Source organism: Camelina sativa, chromosome 19, assembly GCF_000633955.1.
Source record: "Camelina sativa cultivar DH55 chromosome 19, Cs, whole genome shotgun sequence".
NCBI lineage: Eukaryota > Viridiplantae > Streptophyta > Magnoliopsida > Brassicales > Brassicaceae > Camelina > Camelina sativa.
The window spans coordinates 19,226,595-19,244,767 of NC_025703.1; the positions used below are offsets into that span (position 1 = coordinate 19,226,595).

At 31.8% G+C, this 18,173-nt stretch overlaps 4 protein-coding genes and 1 pseudogene across 6 annotated transcripts; 3 read left to right on the top strand and 2 right to left on the bottom strand.

The window, feature by feature from the left end:
- Positions 5,426-10,066, top strand: LOC104766687 (zinc finger protein-like 1 homolog). Of its 3 annotated transcripts, none has more exons than XM_010490623.2 (11): positions 5,426-5,535; positions 5,757-5,856; positions 6,155-6,235; positions 6,815-6,932; positions 7,034-7,128; positions 7,881-7,952; positions 8,214-8,468; positions 8,566-8,677; positions 8,903-9,089; positions 9,207-9,295; positions 9,745-10,066. In XM_010490623.2, the coding sequence occupies exons 2-10, from the start codon at positions 5,833-5,835 to the stop codon at positions 9,292-9,294; spliced, it is 1,032 nt and encodes a 343-aa protein (XP_010488925.1). In that variant the 5' UTR covers positions 5,426-5,535; positions 5,757-5,832; the 3' UTR covers position 9,295; positions 9,745-10,066. The 3 variants fall into 3 exon arrangements, with proteins under 3 accessions (XP_010488925.1, XP_010488926.1, XP_010488924.1); XM_010490624.2 differs by having other exon boundaries at positions 5,435-5,535; positions 5,674-5,856; XM_010490622.2 differs by having other exon boundaries at positions 5,442-5,856.
- LOC104766688 lies at positions 10,810-11,099 on the top strand (annotated as a pseudogene).
- LOC109130988 lies at positions 12,144-13,083 on the bottom strand. Its single transcript, XM_019241252.1, has 2 exons — positions 12,835-13,083; positions 12,144-12,453 (listed from the first exon to the last, which is right to left on the bottom strand). The coding sequence occupies exons 1-2, from the start codon at positions 13,081-13,083 to the stop codon at positions 12,211-12,213; spliced, it is 492 nt and encodes a 163-aa protein (XP_019096797.1). The 3' UTR covers positions 12,144-12,210.
- LOC104766690 lies at positions 13,762-15,610 on the top strand. The gene is made up of 2 exons (XM_010490627.2): positions 13,762-13,894; positions 14,243-15,610. Exon 2 carries the CDS (start codon positions 14,378-14,380, stop codon positions 15,302-15,304), a length of 927 nt encoding a protein of 308 aa, XP_010488929.1. The 5' UTR covers positions 13,762-13,894; positions 14,243-14,377; the 3' UTR covers positions 15,305-15,610.
- LOC104766689 (protein SYM1-like) lies at positions 15,599-17,871 on the bottom strand. Its single transcript, XM_010490626.2, has 4 exons — positions 17,474-17,871; positions 16,699-16,927; positions 16,104-16,228; positions 15,599-15,951 (listed from the first exon to the last, which is right to left on the bottom strand). The coding sequence occupies exons 1-4, from the start codon at positions 17,810-17,812 to the stop codon at positions 15,862-15,864; spliced, it is 783 nt and encodes a 260-aa protein (XP_010488928.1). The 5' UTR covers positions 17,813-17,871; the 3' UTR covers positions 15,599-15,861.

The window sequence follows — 18,173 nt, forward strand, 5'->3', positions numbered from 1 at the left end:
TGCAGTTTCTCGTAACTCCATTATTTATGTTAATCCACAAACCCTAGTACACCAAAAGTACTGTTCGTTCCTTATTTTTTGTCCACACGATTAACATCAAAAATTGTGTCGAACAGTGCAAACCCTCTCTCGCCTCCACATATTATGTTCATTATTCTTAATTTCCTTATTAATCACCATGACATCACCACCCCACTTGCCCAATGAAGCTTCACATTCCTGCTCTTTTTCTGAAGGGCAAATTCGTCAGTTCATTGCAAGTTTTAGTCAACAGTAAAAGTTAACTGTTCAAAGTGCCTATTTCCAAAGTGCCGGCCCAAATAATGCCTAGTTTGGCAATAATCTCTTATGTAAAACGTACTTTTTAATTTATTCATTAAATGTCAATTTCTGCATCGGAATTTTGAGTGTAAGTATGTTTGAGTTTTGTCAATTTTCAGAACTTTACCTTTCATCTCTAAAATTAAAAAATACAAATCAGTCATACTGAATAAAATAATCTATATAATAATAACAATCTGAATAAATGCCAACAAACAGTTGCGATTTTTCGTCGTACCTTTTCGTAAAATATGTATATATATTTTTTTGACAGAAAATTTCAACGGTTGCATCTCTCTAAAAAGTTGCGTCTGTTAAATGTAGAGTTGTGTCTCTTACAAACAGTTGTGTCTATTCAAATGTTCGCATCTTTATAAATTTATATATAAGTGACTTCTCATCATTGTATTCAAATTTTCTTTATTTTATATTTTTGACAGAATTTTTTTACAGTTGTGTCTCTCTAAAAAGTTCCATCTGTTGAATATAGAGTTGCGTCTTTTACAAATATTTGTGTCTATTCAAATGCTCACATCTGTAGTAATCTATATATAAATAACTTCTCATCATTGTATTCAAATTTTCTTTATATTTGTATTAGTTATAAGAGAATTTTATATTTTTGACAGAAATTTTTTACAGTTGCGTCTCTCTCAAAAGTTGCGTTTTTTGAATATAGAGTTGTGTCTTTTACAAACAGTTATGTCTATTCAAGTTTTCACATCTTTATAAATCTATATATAAATAACTTCTCATCATTGTATTCAATTTTTTTTATATATTTGTATTAGTTAAAACAGAATTTGTTAGAAATGACGTTTCATCACTGTGAAAAATTTACTGCAGGTTAATATATTTTTTTAATCGTTGTAATATTTAATTATATTCAGGCCTTGATTGGTAACAGACTTTTAAGACTTTAAAATTATTTAAAGCATTAGCAGCTATAATTTTGCCAATCACACTTTGATTGCTTTTCTTTTTTTTTTTAAGTTTTGAAAGCCACTTTTTTTTTCCCCTTCCTTGTTTTCTCAAAATATTTAAAGCTTCAAAATCATGCTGTAAAACTAAACAATTTTAAAAACATTCTTTTTTTCTCCCCCATTATATTTAAAAGCTCTCCAAAAGTATATATATTTTTTTACATATTATATTTTTACAAATTAATTATTTTCATTTTTTCTCTTTCTTTTAAGATTCATTTCAATAATAATTTTTATTTTTTTCATCATTATCATTAATAATGGTGTAAAAGATTTATGATATTCATCATTAGTAACAGAGTATCATTCAAAACAATACATTAATAAGTGTTTAATGGATTTTTGACTGCTAGTATAACTACTCAATTAAAAAAACATTCAAAACAATTAAAAAAACAAAAGAAAAACAGAGTTTTCAAACAAAATCATATATTTGATTGATTTACATTTTAAAAATTATAATTTATCATTAATAAAATTTATTTTTGTTATTGAATTGCTATATGGATTCTGACATAATTTATATTTATTAAAATTATATTATTAATATTTAATGATAATAATAAAAATAGCTACAGCTTTAAAAGTTGTTGGTAAACAATCAGATTTTAACTGTTAAAGTTTTTTAAAGTTTTTACAGTCAAAGCATCTACAGCCAAATTCTCTACAGCTAAAATTTTAAAGTCAAAGTCTCTACAGCCAAAAATAATAGCCGCTACCAATCAGGGCCTCAGTCTCTAGGTATACATCTTCATAAATTATTAATTTTAATATATTAAAACATATATTTTAGTCGTTTAATTGAACCATTACAATATTGGTATAATTAATATTTAAGATCACATTACTTGGATAAACTATTCATAAATTATTATTTATTAGTTTTAAATAACTAAAATATATTTAAAATGAATTGTTGCAACCTTTTAATTACACCACGACAAATTTTGTTTATTTAATGAACCATTAAAACTTTTGATTTATCTTATGAATCGTTGCAATTTTTTTGGTAAATTTGATATTTATGGTTGTGTCTATAATACTAAAATATATTTAAATAATTTTTTGTTTTTGTTTAAATAATCTTAAGATACTCTCTTTAAACATCTATTCATCGAGGGTTATCATTCTATTGGTATGAATCCAAACTGAAATTTTGGTTTTTAGCTGTTAAAAAATGTGGTTCAAGTTGGGTTTTCAGAAAATGAGAGCATATTGGCTCGTATATGTTTGTTTGTTTTTGTCATAAGTATATATTTGTCTACTCAATGCTTTTTGATTAGAAAACTAATTGTATTATAGAAAACAATATGGATTTCTATATTTCTATTTCTTAAAAAAATATCTGATTATGAAATATCAAGATAAAAATAAAAATAAATATTAAATTCGTTCTATTATATTTTCTACAATTGGGAATATTTAGNAAAGTTTTTTAAAGTTTTTACAGTCAAAGCATCTACAGCCAAATTCTCTACAGCTAAAATTTTAAAGTCAAAGTCTCTACAGCCAAAAATAATAGCCGCTACCAATCAGGGCCTCAGTCTCTAGGTATACATCTTCATAAATTATTAATTTTAATATATTAAAACATATATTTTAGTCGTTTAATTGAACCATTACAATATTGGTATAATTAATATTTAAGATCACATTACTTGGATAAACTATTCATAAATTATTATTTATTAGTTTTAAATAACTAAAATATATTTAAAATGAATTGTTGCAACCTTTTAATTACACCACGACAAATTTTGTTTATTTAATGAACCATTAAAACTTTTGATTTATCTTATGAATCGTTGCAATTTTTTTGGTAAATTTGATATTTATGGTTGTGTCTATAATACTAAAATATATTTAAATAATTTTTTGTTTTTGTTTAAATAATCTTAAGATACTCTCTTTAAACATCTATTCATCGAGGGTTATCATTCTATTGGTATGAATCCAAACTGAAATTTTGGTTTTTAGCTGTTAAAAAATGTGGTTCAAGTTGGGTTTTCAGAAAATGAGAGCATATTGGCTCGTATATGTTTGTTTGTTTTTGTCATAAGTATATATTTGTCTACTCAATGCTTTTTGATTAGAAAACTAATTGTATTATAGAAAACAATATGGATTTCTATATTTCTATTTCTTAAAAAAATATCTGATTATGAAATATCAAGATAAAAATAAAAATAAATATTAAATTCGTTCTATTATATTTTCTACAATTGGGAATATTTAGTTTATTGGGAGATGAAAAACCGGTGATCAACAGAAAAATTGACGGTTGAGATGATTGTCCAATAAACTATCTTAACGACAAAGACTTATCTACAACTTTATATAGGTTAAGGGAATTTGTATATTTAGTTCTAGTCATAATACACTCAAATTGAAATCTTAACAACAAATTATATTGAATATGAAATATTTTAAAAGTTTGAAAAGGTTTTGGATTCTGACTGCCAAACAAAAAGAGGAGCGTGTGAGAGCAATGAACCCGATCGTCTTTGGCCGACCATCTTCCTTAGACGCGCACATTGTGATGCTACATCATACACCTAAATATTATTGTTACAAGTTTTAACTATTATTTTTCCCCTCTAATATTTATTTATGTGTGACTCGAGATAATTAACCAGCAACTTAGGCGGAGAAAAATAAGTAGTAAGTACATTCAATATTGAATTAACTATATATATGTATATATATATAATCTATTATAATTGCCAAAATGTTTAATTACTATTGGTTGTTTTATATAGAAATATGTTTCATCTATAAAAATATTGTTGTTTGTATTATATATTCATTTACAATACTGCCTTTATGAAAATAGATATATTTTTTTATATGAATATATAACTGATTTTTGATTCAAGTAAATAAAATATGTGATAATTTTCTGTTTAGTTATATTCAAATTTGAGAGGATTGGTAATTTTCTTACTGATTGACTAAATAATAATATTAATATTCATTTTTTATGAAGTAAAAATTGATTTTGGAAATAGAAATATGTTTGAATTATGCTAAAAAGGATAGAAATAATTAATTTAAATGAATTTAAACAAAGCATTATGTCATATTAAGAATGGTCCTCAATTAATATTTTTAATATTTGTAATTTATTTTATGATTATTTAAGAAATTTATAGTGTCTTATACAATGTATTCATAATTTTATCGTTTAAAACAAAACAAAAAGAAAAAAAATTAAAAATATAATCATTTACATATCATATTTGACAACAAGAGAACAAGTTGTAATGGTTCATAAAATATACAAAAATATGACTGTAAGATTAAGAAGAGAAGACACGACTGTAGATTGCATTTATTCATTTTTTCAGAAATTAAAAAATATTTACGAAAAGACACAGATAAAATGTTACATTGAAAAGATGCGAACGAAAGGTTACGAATAAAAGCGAAGGAAATGACACGACTGCAATGTAATCTCATGGCAGTTAATCGTAAAATTTTTGTTTAATTTAATGTGTGTACTGTGTAGCATTGATAATTATTTATTTAATCATATGTGAAGGTAAGATTATTTTTTTAAGTATATATTTTCAACTAAAATATAAAGAATTTTTCAAAAAATTGTATGTTTTTGAAATTTTTATTAAATAGTTTAAGAATCTCAATAGTTTAGTAAATAAATTTAATTAAAGAATTTTTGTAATAAATATTTTACTAAAATGAGTTCTCCGCGATATTGCGGGGGCTCCATACCTAGTAATATATAATATAAATCATTTTTTTACCCTTAAATTTAAGAAATGTTTAAGAAATAATATCAAATTGAAGGTTGCACGAGTATCTGATTCTATATTTAAAATTCTAAAAATCTAATTACCATGAAAACATTTAAAACATACGTAGAAAAATTATGTTTTGTATTATTTTGAATTATGTAAGATTAGTTTGCATTTTTGAAGATATAAAAGGTAAAATTGCAAAAATTGGTGATTTCAATTGTTTGATTTTTTTATTATTATTTTTTTTTTGCAGAAAACCCAATATATATTCACTATTTTTCTGTTTTACTTTTGGAGAAATATATTATAAATTTTCTTTTCTTTTTTTTTGTGTGTAAAAACAAAAAGAGAGTGAATGGTAAAATATCAATATTCATAGGTCATAAGAAAAAGACGAGTGCTCCCTTCAGGAAACATCAAAGGGAGCAAAAACGAAGAAAAAAAAATAATCTCTCTGAATCGCTTCTGCTTTGGTACGTTCTCTTCTCTCCTTGGATGTCTTCAATCTAGGTTTCGAGTTTTGGGATTCAATTGTTCCTTCCAGAGAGCTCCAATTTCGGATCCTCTCAGTTTCTTCTTCTTAGTCCCCTGATCTGATTATTGAATCCCAGAATTATCTTCCGACGAGCTCAGCTTTTCTCCGATCTCTAATTTCTCTCCGTCTTCTTATTCTGTGTGATCCCTTAATCAACAGCCGAGGACCTTAAGCTTGTTTCGATTGATCTAATCCTCTGAGCTCTCTCAGCCGCGGGGATCATTGTCCCTTCGCAATGGTGGTCTGCAAATGCAGAAAGGTATGTTTCATCTACTGATTTCTTAGACTGGATTTCTTATCAATTGATGATCTGCGGGAGTGATGACTGTTAGCGATTTCTGATCTTGCATCTGAGTTTTTTCGAATTATATGTTTGCATGTGATTTCCCCCAAAATTGTCGCGCATTTGGTTTGATCTGGATTTGTTTTTTTTTTCTTTGGGGGAAACGATTTGGTTTGTTTTGTAAATTTTTGTTTCTGTTTGGATTCACTTGTAGCGCTCATCAAGTGGATGCTACTAATGTTTCCGTTTCTCTTTGTTTTTTTTTTGTTTACAGGCTACGAAGCTGTATTGCTTTGTTCACAAGGTCCCTGTTTGCGGGGAATGCATTTGCTTCCCGGAGCATCAAACTTGTGTGGTATGTTTTTATCTACTCTATATACTATATGGTGTCACCCTGCGAGCTGATAGTTTTCTAGGGGAATTAGTCTCTTGTTGTTTGGATTGTGGTATCCTTGTAGAAATAGAAGAAAAACAAAATATGTGGAAGATCTTCTACTGTTGGAAATAATTGCTGCTTTTGGTTTAGTTGTTGATTTGTTATTTTCGTGTATTTTTAAAAGGATAATCTGGATATATATATGGTGCCTGTTTGGTTATGTAGTAATATTGTTGTCATTTTAAAGAATTCAACACTTTGACCAGTAGATACTCCGTCTTCGATTCTGTCTTTGGAGCTGTTTCGTCATTTATTGATGTTAATTTCACACTTAAGATAAACATCAGTGGCAGCAAGAACTATTTCTCGATCTTGTTTTTCCTGATCTGTGTGCACAAGCAGTCATTCTGCTCTATTTCATAATCTCTTTGCAGCCATTTTCCTCTCGCTTTAGTTGAGCAATGTTCAGATTTTTTTTTCTTCTTTTCTTTATGCTGCTTCATTGTTGACATGGAGAAACAAGACTGAAAGATGTTTTTATCATGTTGTAATCAATAGGTCCGGACTTATTCAGAATGGGTGATAGATGGAGAGTATGATCAGCCAAAGTGTTGTCAATGCCAAGCAACATTTGATGAGGGGGCAGGTCATCAAGTCACTCGGTTGGGTTGCTTGCGTATGTTATCTGACTTTTACCTCTGTTGGATTCGATTTTTATTTCTGAGTGTCTTCTACAACTAAATGATTGGAATTATCTCTATCTTCTATTTGTATCAGATGCTTTACATACAAATTGCTTGGTTTCGCATATCAAGAGTTTTCCTGCTCATACTGCACCTGCTGGTTATGTGTGTCCATCATGTAACACGCCTGTAAGTCCAATTGATACATATGAATGTAGTAGAAAAAGTTCTTTTGTGTTCTTCTTTTTTTTTTGTTGCATTGTTTTTCTTGAGTGTTGGTCCTCACGGGAGCTCTTGGTTGGTGTCTCATATTGATACGTGGATTTAGAGAATTATTTGAGTTAGAGTGATCTCCAGTGTTTTTTTATAGCAGTAATGAGCACTTGATAAGTGTTATCAAGTTGTTCTGTCTTTCTATCAATGTGTTCGTTTTTTGTGGATACTTGGGTGACCTAACGTTATACACTAAATGTTGTATTTCTTTGATTCGTAGGGGATTAGTAGTCCATGATTTTCTGGTTTAGTTAACTTCTTCAAGTCAGTAGCAACCTTTGTTTGTAATGTAGCAGATGAGAGCCAATCAATCAATATTACGCCTAGACAGACAAAACTTGGAAAAGTAATTAAAATTAGAGTAATTAATGATAGATAATTCATGTTGTCTTGACTCTTTTCTATCAAATATCGGATGACTTTTAGCTGCTTCCTATGTTCTGGTGTGTAATACTTTACTCTATGATGTGATATACTGGAGGTAGTTATCTAGATTAATTTGGTCTACCAAGGTTTGAGCTAATAGAGTAATAGCCATCCCGATTGTATGCCATTCCTGTCTGTCCTTTTTAAAACATTTTGTATAGCCTGGCTTTATCTTACGCCGACGTGTTGTTTCTTTCTTGGGAGAGTGCCATATTATAGTTCTCATATGGTTTCAATTGCAGATATGGCCTCCCAAGATGGTAAAAGATGCAGGATCTCGGCTTCATGCACTGTTAAGGGAAGTGATTACGCAGGTCAGTTTTATCTTTTAGCTCAATTGTTTTTGTTGATTATCCAACTTTTCATCTTGAAAGAAGTGAAAATCTCCAAAGTATTACCTTTTTGAGTGTTACCCTCACTTCAGACATCTCTCAATGTGAGCATATATTATCCCCCAGTAATATGGCAGAGTATGGTATTGTCACATTGTTTTGTGTTGACTAGTGAACACTATAACATGTCGTGAAATGATTACTGGTTTAGTTTGATATAATTCTCCGCTTTCCATATGGCAGACTGGTCTTGAGAAAAATTTACTTGGGAACCATCCGGTTTCTCGATCCACTGAATCTCGTAGCCCACCCCCTGCATTTGCTTCAGATGCATTAATTAATTTATCATCATCTTCTCATACACAAGAAGGAAAAAACCTGCCTGATAGTTATTCAGTAGCCGGAAATGGAGAATATTCCAAACCTGCGGTTTCAGAGATAGTTGAGATAGATGTTCCTGCTTCAGCTGGGAATTACATGAAAAGCTCAAGCCCTGGAGTAAGATTCTCTTTGTTTTTCGCAAAAACTAGTAGCAATATCTGTGTCCCCTCTATAATTTGTCACAAATTTATGTATTTGTTGATATTGTATATAGCTTGCTGCTGCTGCTGCACGGAAAGGAGTACCCGCTGTGGACAGGCAGAACTCCGAGACTCTATATTATGCGGACGATGAAGACGGAAATCGTAAAAAGTACTCAAGAAGAGGTGGGAGAAAAACCGTATCTTTTTTACCGCTCTTGTCTGAAATGCTGTTGTGGTTTTGCGTTAGTAGAAGACTTAGGCTGAGGATATGTATCTGGTTTTTATTTCTGAGATGCATAGTATTTACTTCAAGCTGCCAAGTGTGTGCCTTCCAGTAGACGAACTCCACTTTTGTATGAATCAGTGACGATGATTTTGACTGATTCTCATTTCCTTTTTCCATGTAAGGTCCTCTTCGTCACAAGTTTCTACGGGCTTTACTACCTTTCTGGTCTAGTGCATTACCAACTCTGCCCGTGACAGCACCACCTCGTAAGGATGCAACGAAGGCAGATGATGGTTCTGAAGGTCGTGTAAGGCATCAACGATCATCAAGAATGGATATAAGGAAAATACTAATTCTCATAGCTCTCATGTAAGACCTTGTTTACAGTGGAACTCTTTCTTCACCTGCTCGTTATATGTCAAATGTTTGGTGCAGAATAATTAAGTATTATCAATTGTGGCCTAAATCTGTGTGACCAATGTGCAGAGCCTGTATGGCAACAATGGGGATTTTATACTACAGACTTGCGCTACAGGCAATTGGTCAAGAAATACCCGATGAGGAGCAGCGATGAGGTAAAATCCTATNGACGATGACTTTGACTGATTTTCATTTTCTTTATCCATGTAAGGTCCTCTTCGTCACAAGTTTCTACGGGCTTTACTACCTTTCTGGTCTACTGCATTACCAACTCTGCCCGTGACAGCACCACCTCGTAAGGATGCAACGAAAGCAGATGATGGTTCTGAAGGTCGTGTAAGGCATCAACGATCATCAAGAATGGATATAAGGAAAATACTAATTCTCATAGCTCTCATGTAAGACCTTGTTTACGGTGTAACTCTTTCTTCACCTGCTCGTTATATGTCAAATATCTGGTGCAAAATAAGTTAGTATTATCAGTTGTGGCCTAAATCTGTGTGACCAATGTGCAGAGCCTGTATGGCAACAATGGGGATTTTATACTACAGACTTGCGCTACAGGCAATTGGTCAAGAAATACCCGATGAGGAGCAGCGATGAGGTAAAATCCTATCAGACAGGGGAATAAGGCTGGCTCAACATATATCATATACATTGCTGGCTTAACCAAATCAATTTGCCCCTGGTGTAGATCCTTTTGGACGACTAGAAAATGTTTTTTCATGAGTTGATTCTGAGAATTGTGGCCTGCGGTTTATTTGGTAGAACGTTACAAATCATGTTCCTTGTGTCAGTATCCTTGGTTTGTTGCTGGTCGAAAGTATCTATTTCAGATCGACATGTTTTAGTTGTAGCTATTGTTTTTTGGTAGACGAAAACACATTTTATGGACGCTTCAATGTTCAAGATTTCATGGCCTATTATTGAGTAGTATCTCTCGTTATTTCGGGGTAAAATAGATGGTTCTAAATGTTTAGATATCGATCTGAATCTTTTATATATTGATTAAGAAAGAAATTACGTTTTTGCTCATGTGTCTGTCTATTGAAAATGGAAAGGAATTTATTAATTATTTTGCTCAGAGATCAAAAATAAGTGTAAGTTTATAAAAATAACTGCATTATTGCACTCTTGTAATTATTACTGAAGTAGAATTATCGAGAACACTAGCTTCACTTTTCATAAAGACTATTGTGTCCTGCAAGAACTATATAAGAATTGCGAGTACAAATTTGAAAGATTATATTATCGGACCATAGCTTTAAAAGATTATTAAAATCATAATTTTTAACCATAACTGCATCAAAACCATCGGTTCACCCATTTAGAAATTTAAAATGTTTAATTAACGGCATTACACATGAAATAATGTTACTTATATATGTTGTTGTTACTATTCATATTTAAATTCCGTATATCATATGTCCTTAACCAAAAAAAAATAATGAATTTACATATATTTTCTATCTGCATTTAATAAATTTTCTTTTCCACCTTTAACACAAATCATCCATAACTTTGACTATAATTTACTAGTATTTTATAGCTTAATAAATATATTATTTTGTTGGTTTATTTACTTTCCAATCACAATCAAAAGCACTGTAAAGGAAAAAGAAAAAAAAGGAAAACTAAAATTACATAGGAGTCACTAAGGTTACATGATATGAAGTTCCTTACATTAGTCTTCATCACCTTTGTTTTATTTCTTGCTCCAACCAAAACAGTGGTGGTTCGAGTCTCGGGGGATGAGGAGAAAGTGGCATGCATCGCAACAGATCTTTGAGCATGCCTACCAGCGGTAGAACTCGGAAGCCAACCGCCCACAGAGTGTTGAAAGAACAAATGTCATGTCTGTGTGGTTACCTAAAAGACCCATCTTTTAGTCACTATGTTATATCTGAACAGGCTCAAAAAGTTTTAACAACTTGTGGTATACCAATTCCAGAATGTTAAAAGTTGAAATATATAACAATTATTCATGTTAAAACTATCAAAATAAAATATTTATAATTATCTGTTAAAATGTTCATCATTAAAAGTTAATTAATATGTCATAATTAACGTCTCAGATTACAAAAGTCTAAAATACTTTCATTTAACTATGACTTAAAATTATTTTTATTTTTAAAACTCTTTTTGTAAAACACCTAAAAATTTTGGTATTTGAACCAAAATAATAAAAAAAAAATTCAAAAAAAAACCCCCAAATTTTCATTTTCCCGCCAAAACTAAAAATATGTGTTTTCGCCAAAATCTCAAAAGCATTTTAAAGATCAAATATTTTTTTGTTGTGTATTTTTATATTATAAAAAGATGAATTTATTAATAAATTTTTTATTCAAATTTAATATGATAATTATTTAGTTATAAGCATAATTAAAACCATTAAAGCAGTTTCAGATCAATATAAATGGTTATTTGGTCATTTTACGTATATTATATTCAGATACAAATATCAAACACAAAACAAACATAATTGCATCAAAACATAATTTCTGGACGGATGAACCAAAAACAGTTATTTAGAAAATTATTTGATAAAATTAATAATTTGCTTGATTGGTATAGCATATGATGGGTCTAAGGTTGGTCTTTTAACATCTAATCATGTTTTATTAGTTGATCATATAAGAGAGCATAGAAAACTTTTAAATGTTCTTATATGCTCAACATCTCAATGCTTTTTCATTGAGCTTTTTCATAAGTATAAGGCTTTTAAAGTAGTAAAAATATATTTTACCCTAACTAATTTAATTATTATTGTTCAATAATCTCAATGCTTTTTTTCCTTTACTTTTACAAACTTTAAATTGTTGTGTCCTCCCTTATTTAATGCTTTGACCTTTTATCACATTTAACACTACTTTTCAAAAGACTATGAGTCATAGACTGCACTAATTAGAAAATTCATTTATAAATAAAACCACCATATAATATCATTAATTAGCCCAAGTTGAAGTTAAAGCTCATAATCTAAAACTTTATTATTATTCTCTTCAGCATGATACAACAATACCAAGATTGCACATAATTTTTTTAATTAGTTTTCAGAATTTTATTAAATTTATGGATCAAATTCTGATTCACTTGTAAGTGCACTGGCTGGAGCGATTTCTCTTTGTTTTGTTGGAATATCCCATCCATACCTGAAATACTCTCTTAAAAATTTGGTGTGGCGGACATATACTCCTCGTTCTTTTGCAATCCACAGACACACATTAGGGTTCATTCCATTACATGTAACATCTATAAAATTTAGGCTTGGAAAAAAAGCTTCAAAAAACACATGATGTTTATAGTTTGGTCCCTGAAATACAAAAACAAAAATTGTTTAACTTTATTGTACAGTCAATAATGTAACTTTTTTTGTACAGTAAACATTTTATTGAGTGAATAGTTGAATCAGTTTTGAGCATATTCTATATAAAACAAAATGCATTAAAGTAAACAAAAAAAATCGTCTCACAATCCAGTTAACCTTTTAAAATACAAGAAAAGTTCTAATATAGCTTACATATGACAATAAGTTTTTTTAGATTGGACCAAAAAAAATCAAAAACAGGATTTGTTCCTAAAACATTTGAATTTTTCAATAATACAACAAAACTCATCCCTAGTTCCTGTACCTAAAAATATGTAAAGATATCTATATATATATATATATATAAACATAAAATTTAGTTTTTACCTGCCATAAGCTACACCGATACAAAACATTTGGATAAATTATAAATTTGAACTGAAAACTCTCGCCTATGTTAAGATAGGTAATTGGAAAACCATGAGTGTTACTCTCGCATTGAACTTTCAGTTTCTTGTTAAACTGAAGCTGATTTACAATTTGGAGATGAAAAGCTCTGAAGAAAGGAGGCAACGATGAATTTATAGAATGAAAGGAAAAGAGGACAAGAAGAAAAAAAACCAAATATTTTCCCATTCTTAATTCTTTGTAATAAACTTTTCTTATATAACTAAAGATATATATACATACACAGGAGGCTAGTAACACATATTTGAAGAAATATATCTAACAATATGGTAATTAGTAATTACTAATTGTGCTAAAGTTGACTAAATCAACGTGTCCATATGGTAACATTTGACCAAAATCAAAGTGTCCATACGGTAACATTTGTTTAGTTTAGATAGTAAATAAATAATTTATCTAATATAAGAATACTATATTAGTATTAGCGTATACTGATAATTTATCACGATCATGTTATAATGGCTAATTTAAAAAAACAAACTTTACTGGTATTAAAATGGCAGTGGTTGGTCGTCCTTCATTATGAACGGCCTTTTTCTGTGGGCAATTCTTTATCTTTAGGACTTGTTGTCTCTTTCGTTTATTTCAAGCTAAGCCTTATAGTTTGTTTGTTATATGGTTTAAAATTATTGATTGTAGTTTATTTTATCCTTCTGTCTAAATTTATTGGTGTATTTGGTTCTTTTTTAAAAAAAGTTTATAAACTTTTAATCTATTATAATGAAGTGTTTAGGAAAAAAAAAAAACTGAGTAACAAAGGTTCTTATGTTTTTGGTCATCGCACGTACGGAAACACAAAACACAAAGCGAACTCAGATAATAATAACAACAACTCGTTTCACCCCCAAAAGAAAAAAAGAAAAGAAAAAAATAAGCAAAAAGAAAAGAAAAAAAAAAACAAAAAATCCCTTTAGGGCACACAACAAAGCGAAGAGAAAGAAGCACTTGTGTTCTGTGTAACAAATTTCGCGGCTAACTGGTTCGTCGTACTCACTCTCTTTAGAATTCTCAATTCAATCTTCGATTTTATCATTCTGGGTTTTTTTTGCTTTCACCTCAATTCAATTCCGATTGATTTGACTCTTTCTTAAAAAAAAAAAAAAAAAAAGTTCGATACTTTGCAAAGTTGGGATCTTCTCAAATTCGTCTCTGTTTTCGATAGTTTCTTACCTCAGATCTGTCTGAAAAAACCCTAAATTTGTGTTTGATTTTACTTTCTTAGTTAGTCAATCGGTTCTAACATTTTTGCCTGAGCTCAAGTTCTATCTGAACTTCTTCTTACTTCGATCTAAAGAATTAATGTATGTGTTTTGATTTTTCAAATCAGGTGTATACAGAATTGGGATTGTCTAGGTCTTGGGACCAATTTTGCTGCAAAGCTTGGATCTTTGGATGAAGCTGGATTTGGGAATTTGGGTTTAGTTTCAGTTGAGGTTGGTTTGAAGGTTTTTGGTTGAAGAAGATGGGGTCAGATCAATGTTTCTCAAGATTAAACACACTTGAGATAAAAGCCCTAATTTATCAGAAAATTGGGCATCAGAGAGCAGATACTTACTTCGATCAGCTCGGCAAATTCCTTACCTCGAGGATAAGCAAGTCCGAATTCGACAAGCTATGTATCAAGACGATTGGTAGGGAATGCATTTCTCTTCACAACCGACTTGTCCGTTCCATTTTGAAGAATGCCAGTGTTGCTAAGTCCCCACCACCGAGGTATCCGAAGAAACCAGGGAGTCAGTCTCTTTATGTGGATTCTTCTGCGTTCCCTCCTTCGCCTAGAAAGTGCAGGTCGAGGAAGTTTAGAGACCGGCCTAGTCCGCTTGGTCCACTTGGGAAGCCTCAAAGTCTTACAACTACGAATGATGAGTCAATGTCAAAGGCGAGAAGACTTCCAGCTTCTGTTGAAGATGGAGAAGAAGTTGAGCAAATGACTGGGAGTCCGAGTGTGCAGAGCAGAAGTCCCTTGACAGCTCCACTTGGTGTTTCTTTCAACAATCTTAAGAGCGGGATTAGAAAGTCTGTTTTGAGTTCATACAATGGTATCAATCGTGAGAGTTGTCAAAGCAGGGGGGAGCTACCTGATACGATAACATTGAGAGCTATGTTGGAGAGGAAACTTGAGATGGAAGGGATAAAGCTGTCTATGGACTCTGCTAACCTTCTTAATAGTGGATTGGATGCATATATGAGAAAGCTGATCGAGCCTTGTTTGAGTTTATCCTGTTCTCGGGTTAGAGATATGAACAGTCTACAAAACCCAGCGGTGTCTAACGTATCAATGTTGGATTTCCGTGCTGCCATGGAGTTGAATCCACGGGTTCTTGGAGAGGACTGGCCTATACATCTTGAGAAGATCTGTTGCCGTGCTTCAGAAGAGCAAAGGTTGTAGAAAAAACGCCGTAATTTTTAGCAATACAGCAATATCATATCTGATTTGACAGATTTGGATGGTACATTTACCTGAGATTCTTTCCTTTGGAATTTGGGTGGCATTGCATGCGATTAGAGAGATACTTGAAGAAGCTTTGAAGGGGAAACAAAAGAGGCTTGGGGTTTGTACAAGTTCTGATAGATATATATATATAGTTTTAAATACCATTTGTTTAGCAGAGATATCTTTACTTTTTTCTGTAATCTTTCCTCATGTCTGATGTAACAAATTTTCCATGAAAGCAAAAGAAAATTTTAGCAGTTCCATGACTCTTCTTTACCCATGAGTTTTCTGTTCCAAGTTCTTAAACCGCAGGAGGTTACATGTAATTGAAGCAGAACATTCGGACATATAAAGGAAACAAAAAAACTCATTACTTTTGTGAAACTATAATCTTACATGTACCAACCTAATTCTACAGACAGCAGAAAAGTCTTAAAGAATACTAATTGCAGTTTGAGATGCGGAGCACAAAATATGGAGGTAATGCCTGAGATAATGTAGATTTGAGTGTTTTAGCTTGAAATCACGTCTGGTTTTTTACGGTTTGCCATGTAAGTCATGTAGATTGTCCATACATACGAAAACGAGTTGCTTACAAGAGGCTGCATGGAAATAAAGATAAGAGCAGAGTCAGAGTGAGTGCATCCTGAAATAAGCAGCGAAAACCGGAATAGTAAACGATTTGAGTTTGGAGTTTTCTCTTGAACCACATGTGACATGTCTAAACACCAGAATAGCTAGTCGAAAGAGTTACCTGTAAATGAACGGGGAAGAATCTGAATGTAATAAAATCACATACAGGCCAATACATGACACCATTAAACAGCGCAGGGAGTAAGTCCCTTTTCAATCTGGCAAGTATATCTGAACCACTTTCCCCTGGGAGAAAGATAAAGTAAAACCCCATCACTAAAATCAATGATATTTTGTATTTTGTAAGACACATCCAAGATCAAACAAATCCGACACAAGAATTGAACCAAAGAATTCTCAAGTTCAAGTAGCAGAGAGGCAACTTGTTTCTGAAACCTATGTGGTGACTAAGAGTATACTAAGAACTTCAAGACTGCGAGTTTCTGGTTATGTAAATAACCAATCAATCTCCATTTACCATTCTCACCACGACACATACTAGCCACAAGCAAAAATGACTGTAATTCCAGTTAAACTGATCTAGTTCACAAAATTTTCATGTACATAAGATTCAGTTAGATGGTCTCGCAATTTTTTAATGATTTTGTTCCACTTAATTGAGGCAAAACAGAAGAGTAGCAGAGGATGTAAACAGGTTTGCATGTTTCATCCTATCCTAACACAATCCTGGTCTTAGATATATACAAGAAGCTTACCTTGCAGGGAAGCATTCAACGAGAAGAAGATAACGGTCATGGTAGGCCCGTAGATCGCCTGTCCCATGGCCATTTTCTTAAACGTAGTGATCAAATCTCGCGTAGGAAAGAGTCTTGACATGAAATTGAACCAATAGTGAAGTGTTGGTCCCAAGACAAATAGACCATATCCACCCATCCTTGCTGTTCTCACCAAGTCATATGACTCAGACGATTTTTTCGCAATTGTCTGTCAAAAGATCAAGACAGGGTGAACCAATGTCAGCTGTAAAAAGTCAATTCTCACAGAATGGAGTGCTACAAAAACAGTAACTACAAAGAAAAGTAACAGAGGAAATTGCTCAATTCACATTAATTAGCTAAATCACCATTTCAAGAATGACCAAATCATAAGACTTGGAAGAAGTTTTTACAATCGTTTAATGAAAGATTAAGACAAAATGAACCAAATGTGACCTCTTGAAGTCAGTTCTTATACAGTGGAAAAGGCACAAGAATTTGGATACAGACACACTACTCCAATCTCTTTGGGTTGCAGACACATTACTCCAATAAAGAATCAAACTTTTTACTCCTCCTGATCAAATGATATGTTCTCTTCCTATCTGTTCTAGTTCTACTTGATATTAGGATCAAAGACCTAAGAAACATCTCCCGCAAAATTAAGCGTTTTTGTATTTGTGAATCTCATAACTAACACATAAATGTCACAAAAAGGCATAGTTTTTAGCTACCATACTTGTCCAGTAACATTGAAAGCAAAACTGTGAAGTACCTGAGAAGACAAGTCGGCGGCAATGTAAATAAGAGAGGAAGTGACACTTTTGGTCAAAACTGGGCGTGATTTAACCATACCAAGGTACCATCCAAAGAACCCAACTTTCGAAATCGACGCAGATGACGAAGAAGAAGAAGAAGAACAACAAACACCCAAAGAAGGAGAAGGTGAGACTCCTGTTTCTTTTGCTCTTCCGAGAAGCTGACGCGACCGGAAATAAGGTCTCGATTGAGCAAGACCGGTGGTCTTAGCAAATGGGTATGTCTCCGCCGCCGCGTTCCGCCGTATGAGACGGACGGTGTTCGCGGCTGCGTTTCTGAACAATGCTCCGCTCATTCTGGCTTCCGAGATTTTAGGTGTTGTTGTTTGCTAATCAGGAAGCTTTTGAGTTTTTGATGATGACTGCAAAAAGTTCGATGGATTTTTCCGGTTTCTTCCTAAAAAATCAAAAAAGCTGTTCATTTTAGTCGGTTAAGCTAAACCGTATCTGGACCGAGTTACCCAAAATTTCCAGTGTAAAATGGCCAAAAAAAAGTCATCAACTTTATGAATAAGTAGAAAAAAGTTTCAACTTTGTTGTTTATGAAATAAATACCCAAATTTCTCTGGACTCAGTAAAATTACATATTTTAATTGGAGAAAGTCTTTAAAATGCCCAAAGTTTTCATTTTTGTTTATCGAAATCTTTCGCCTTATT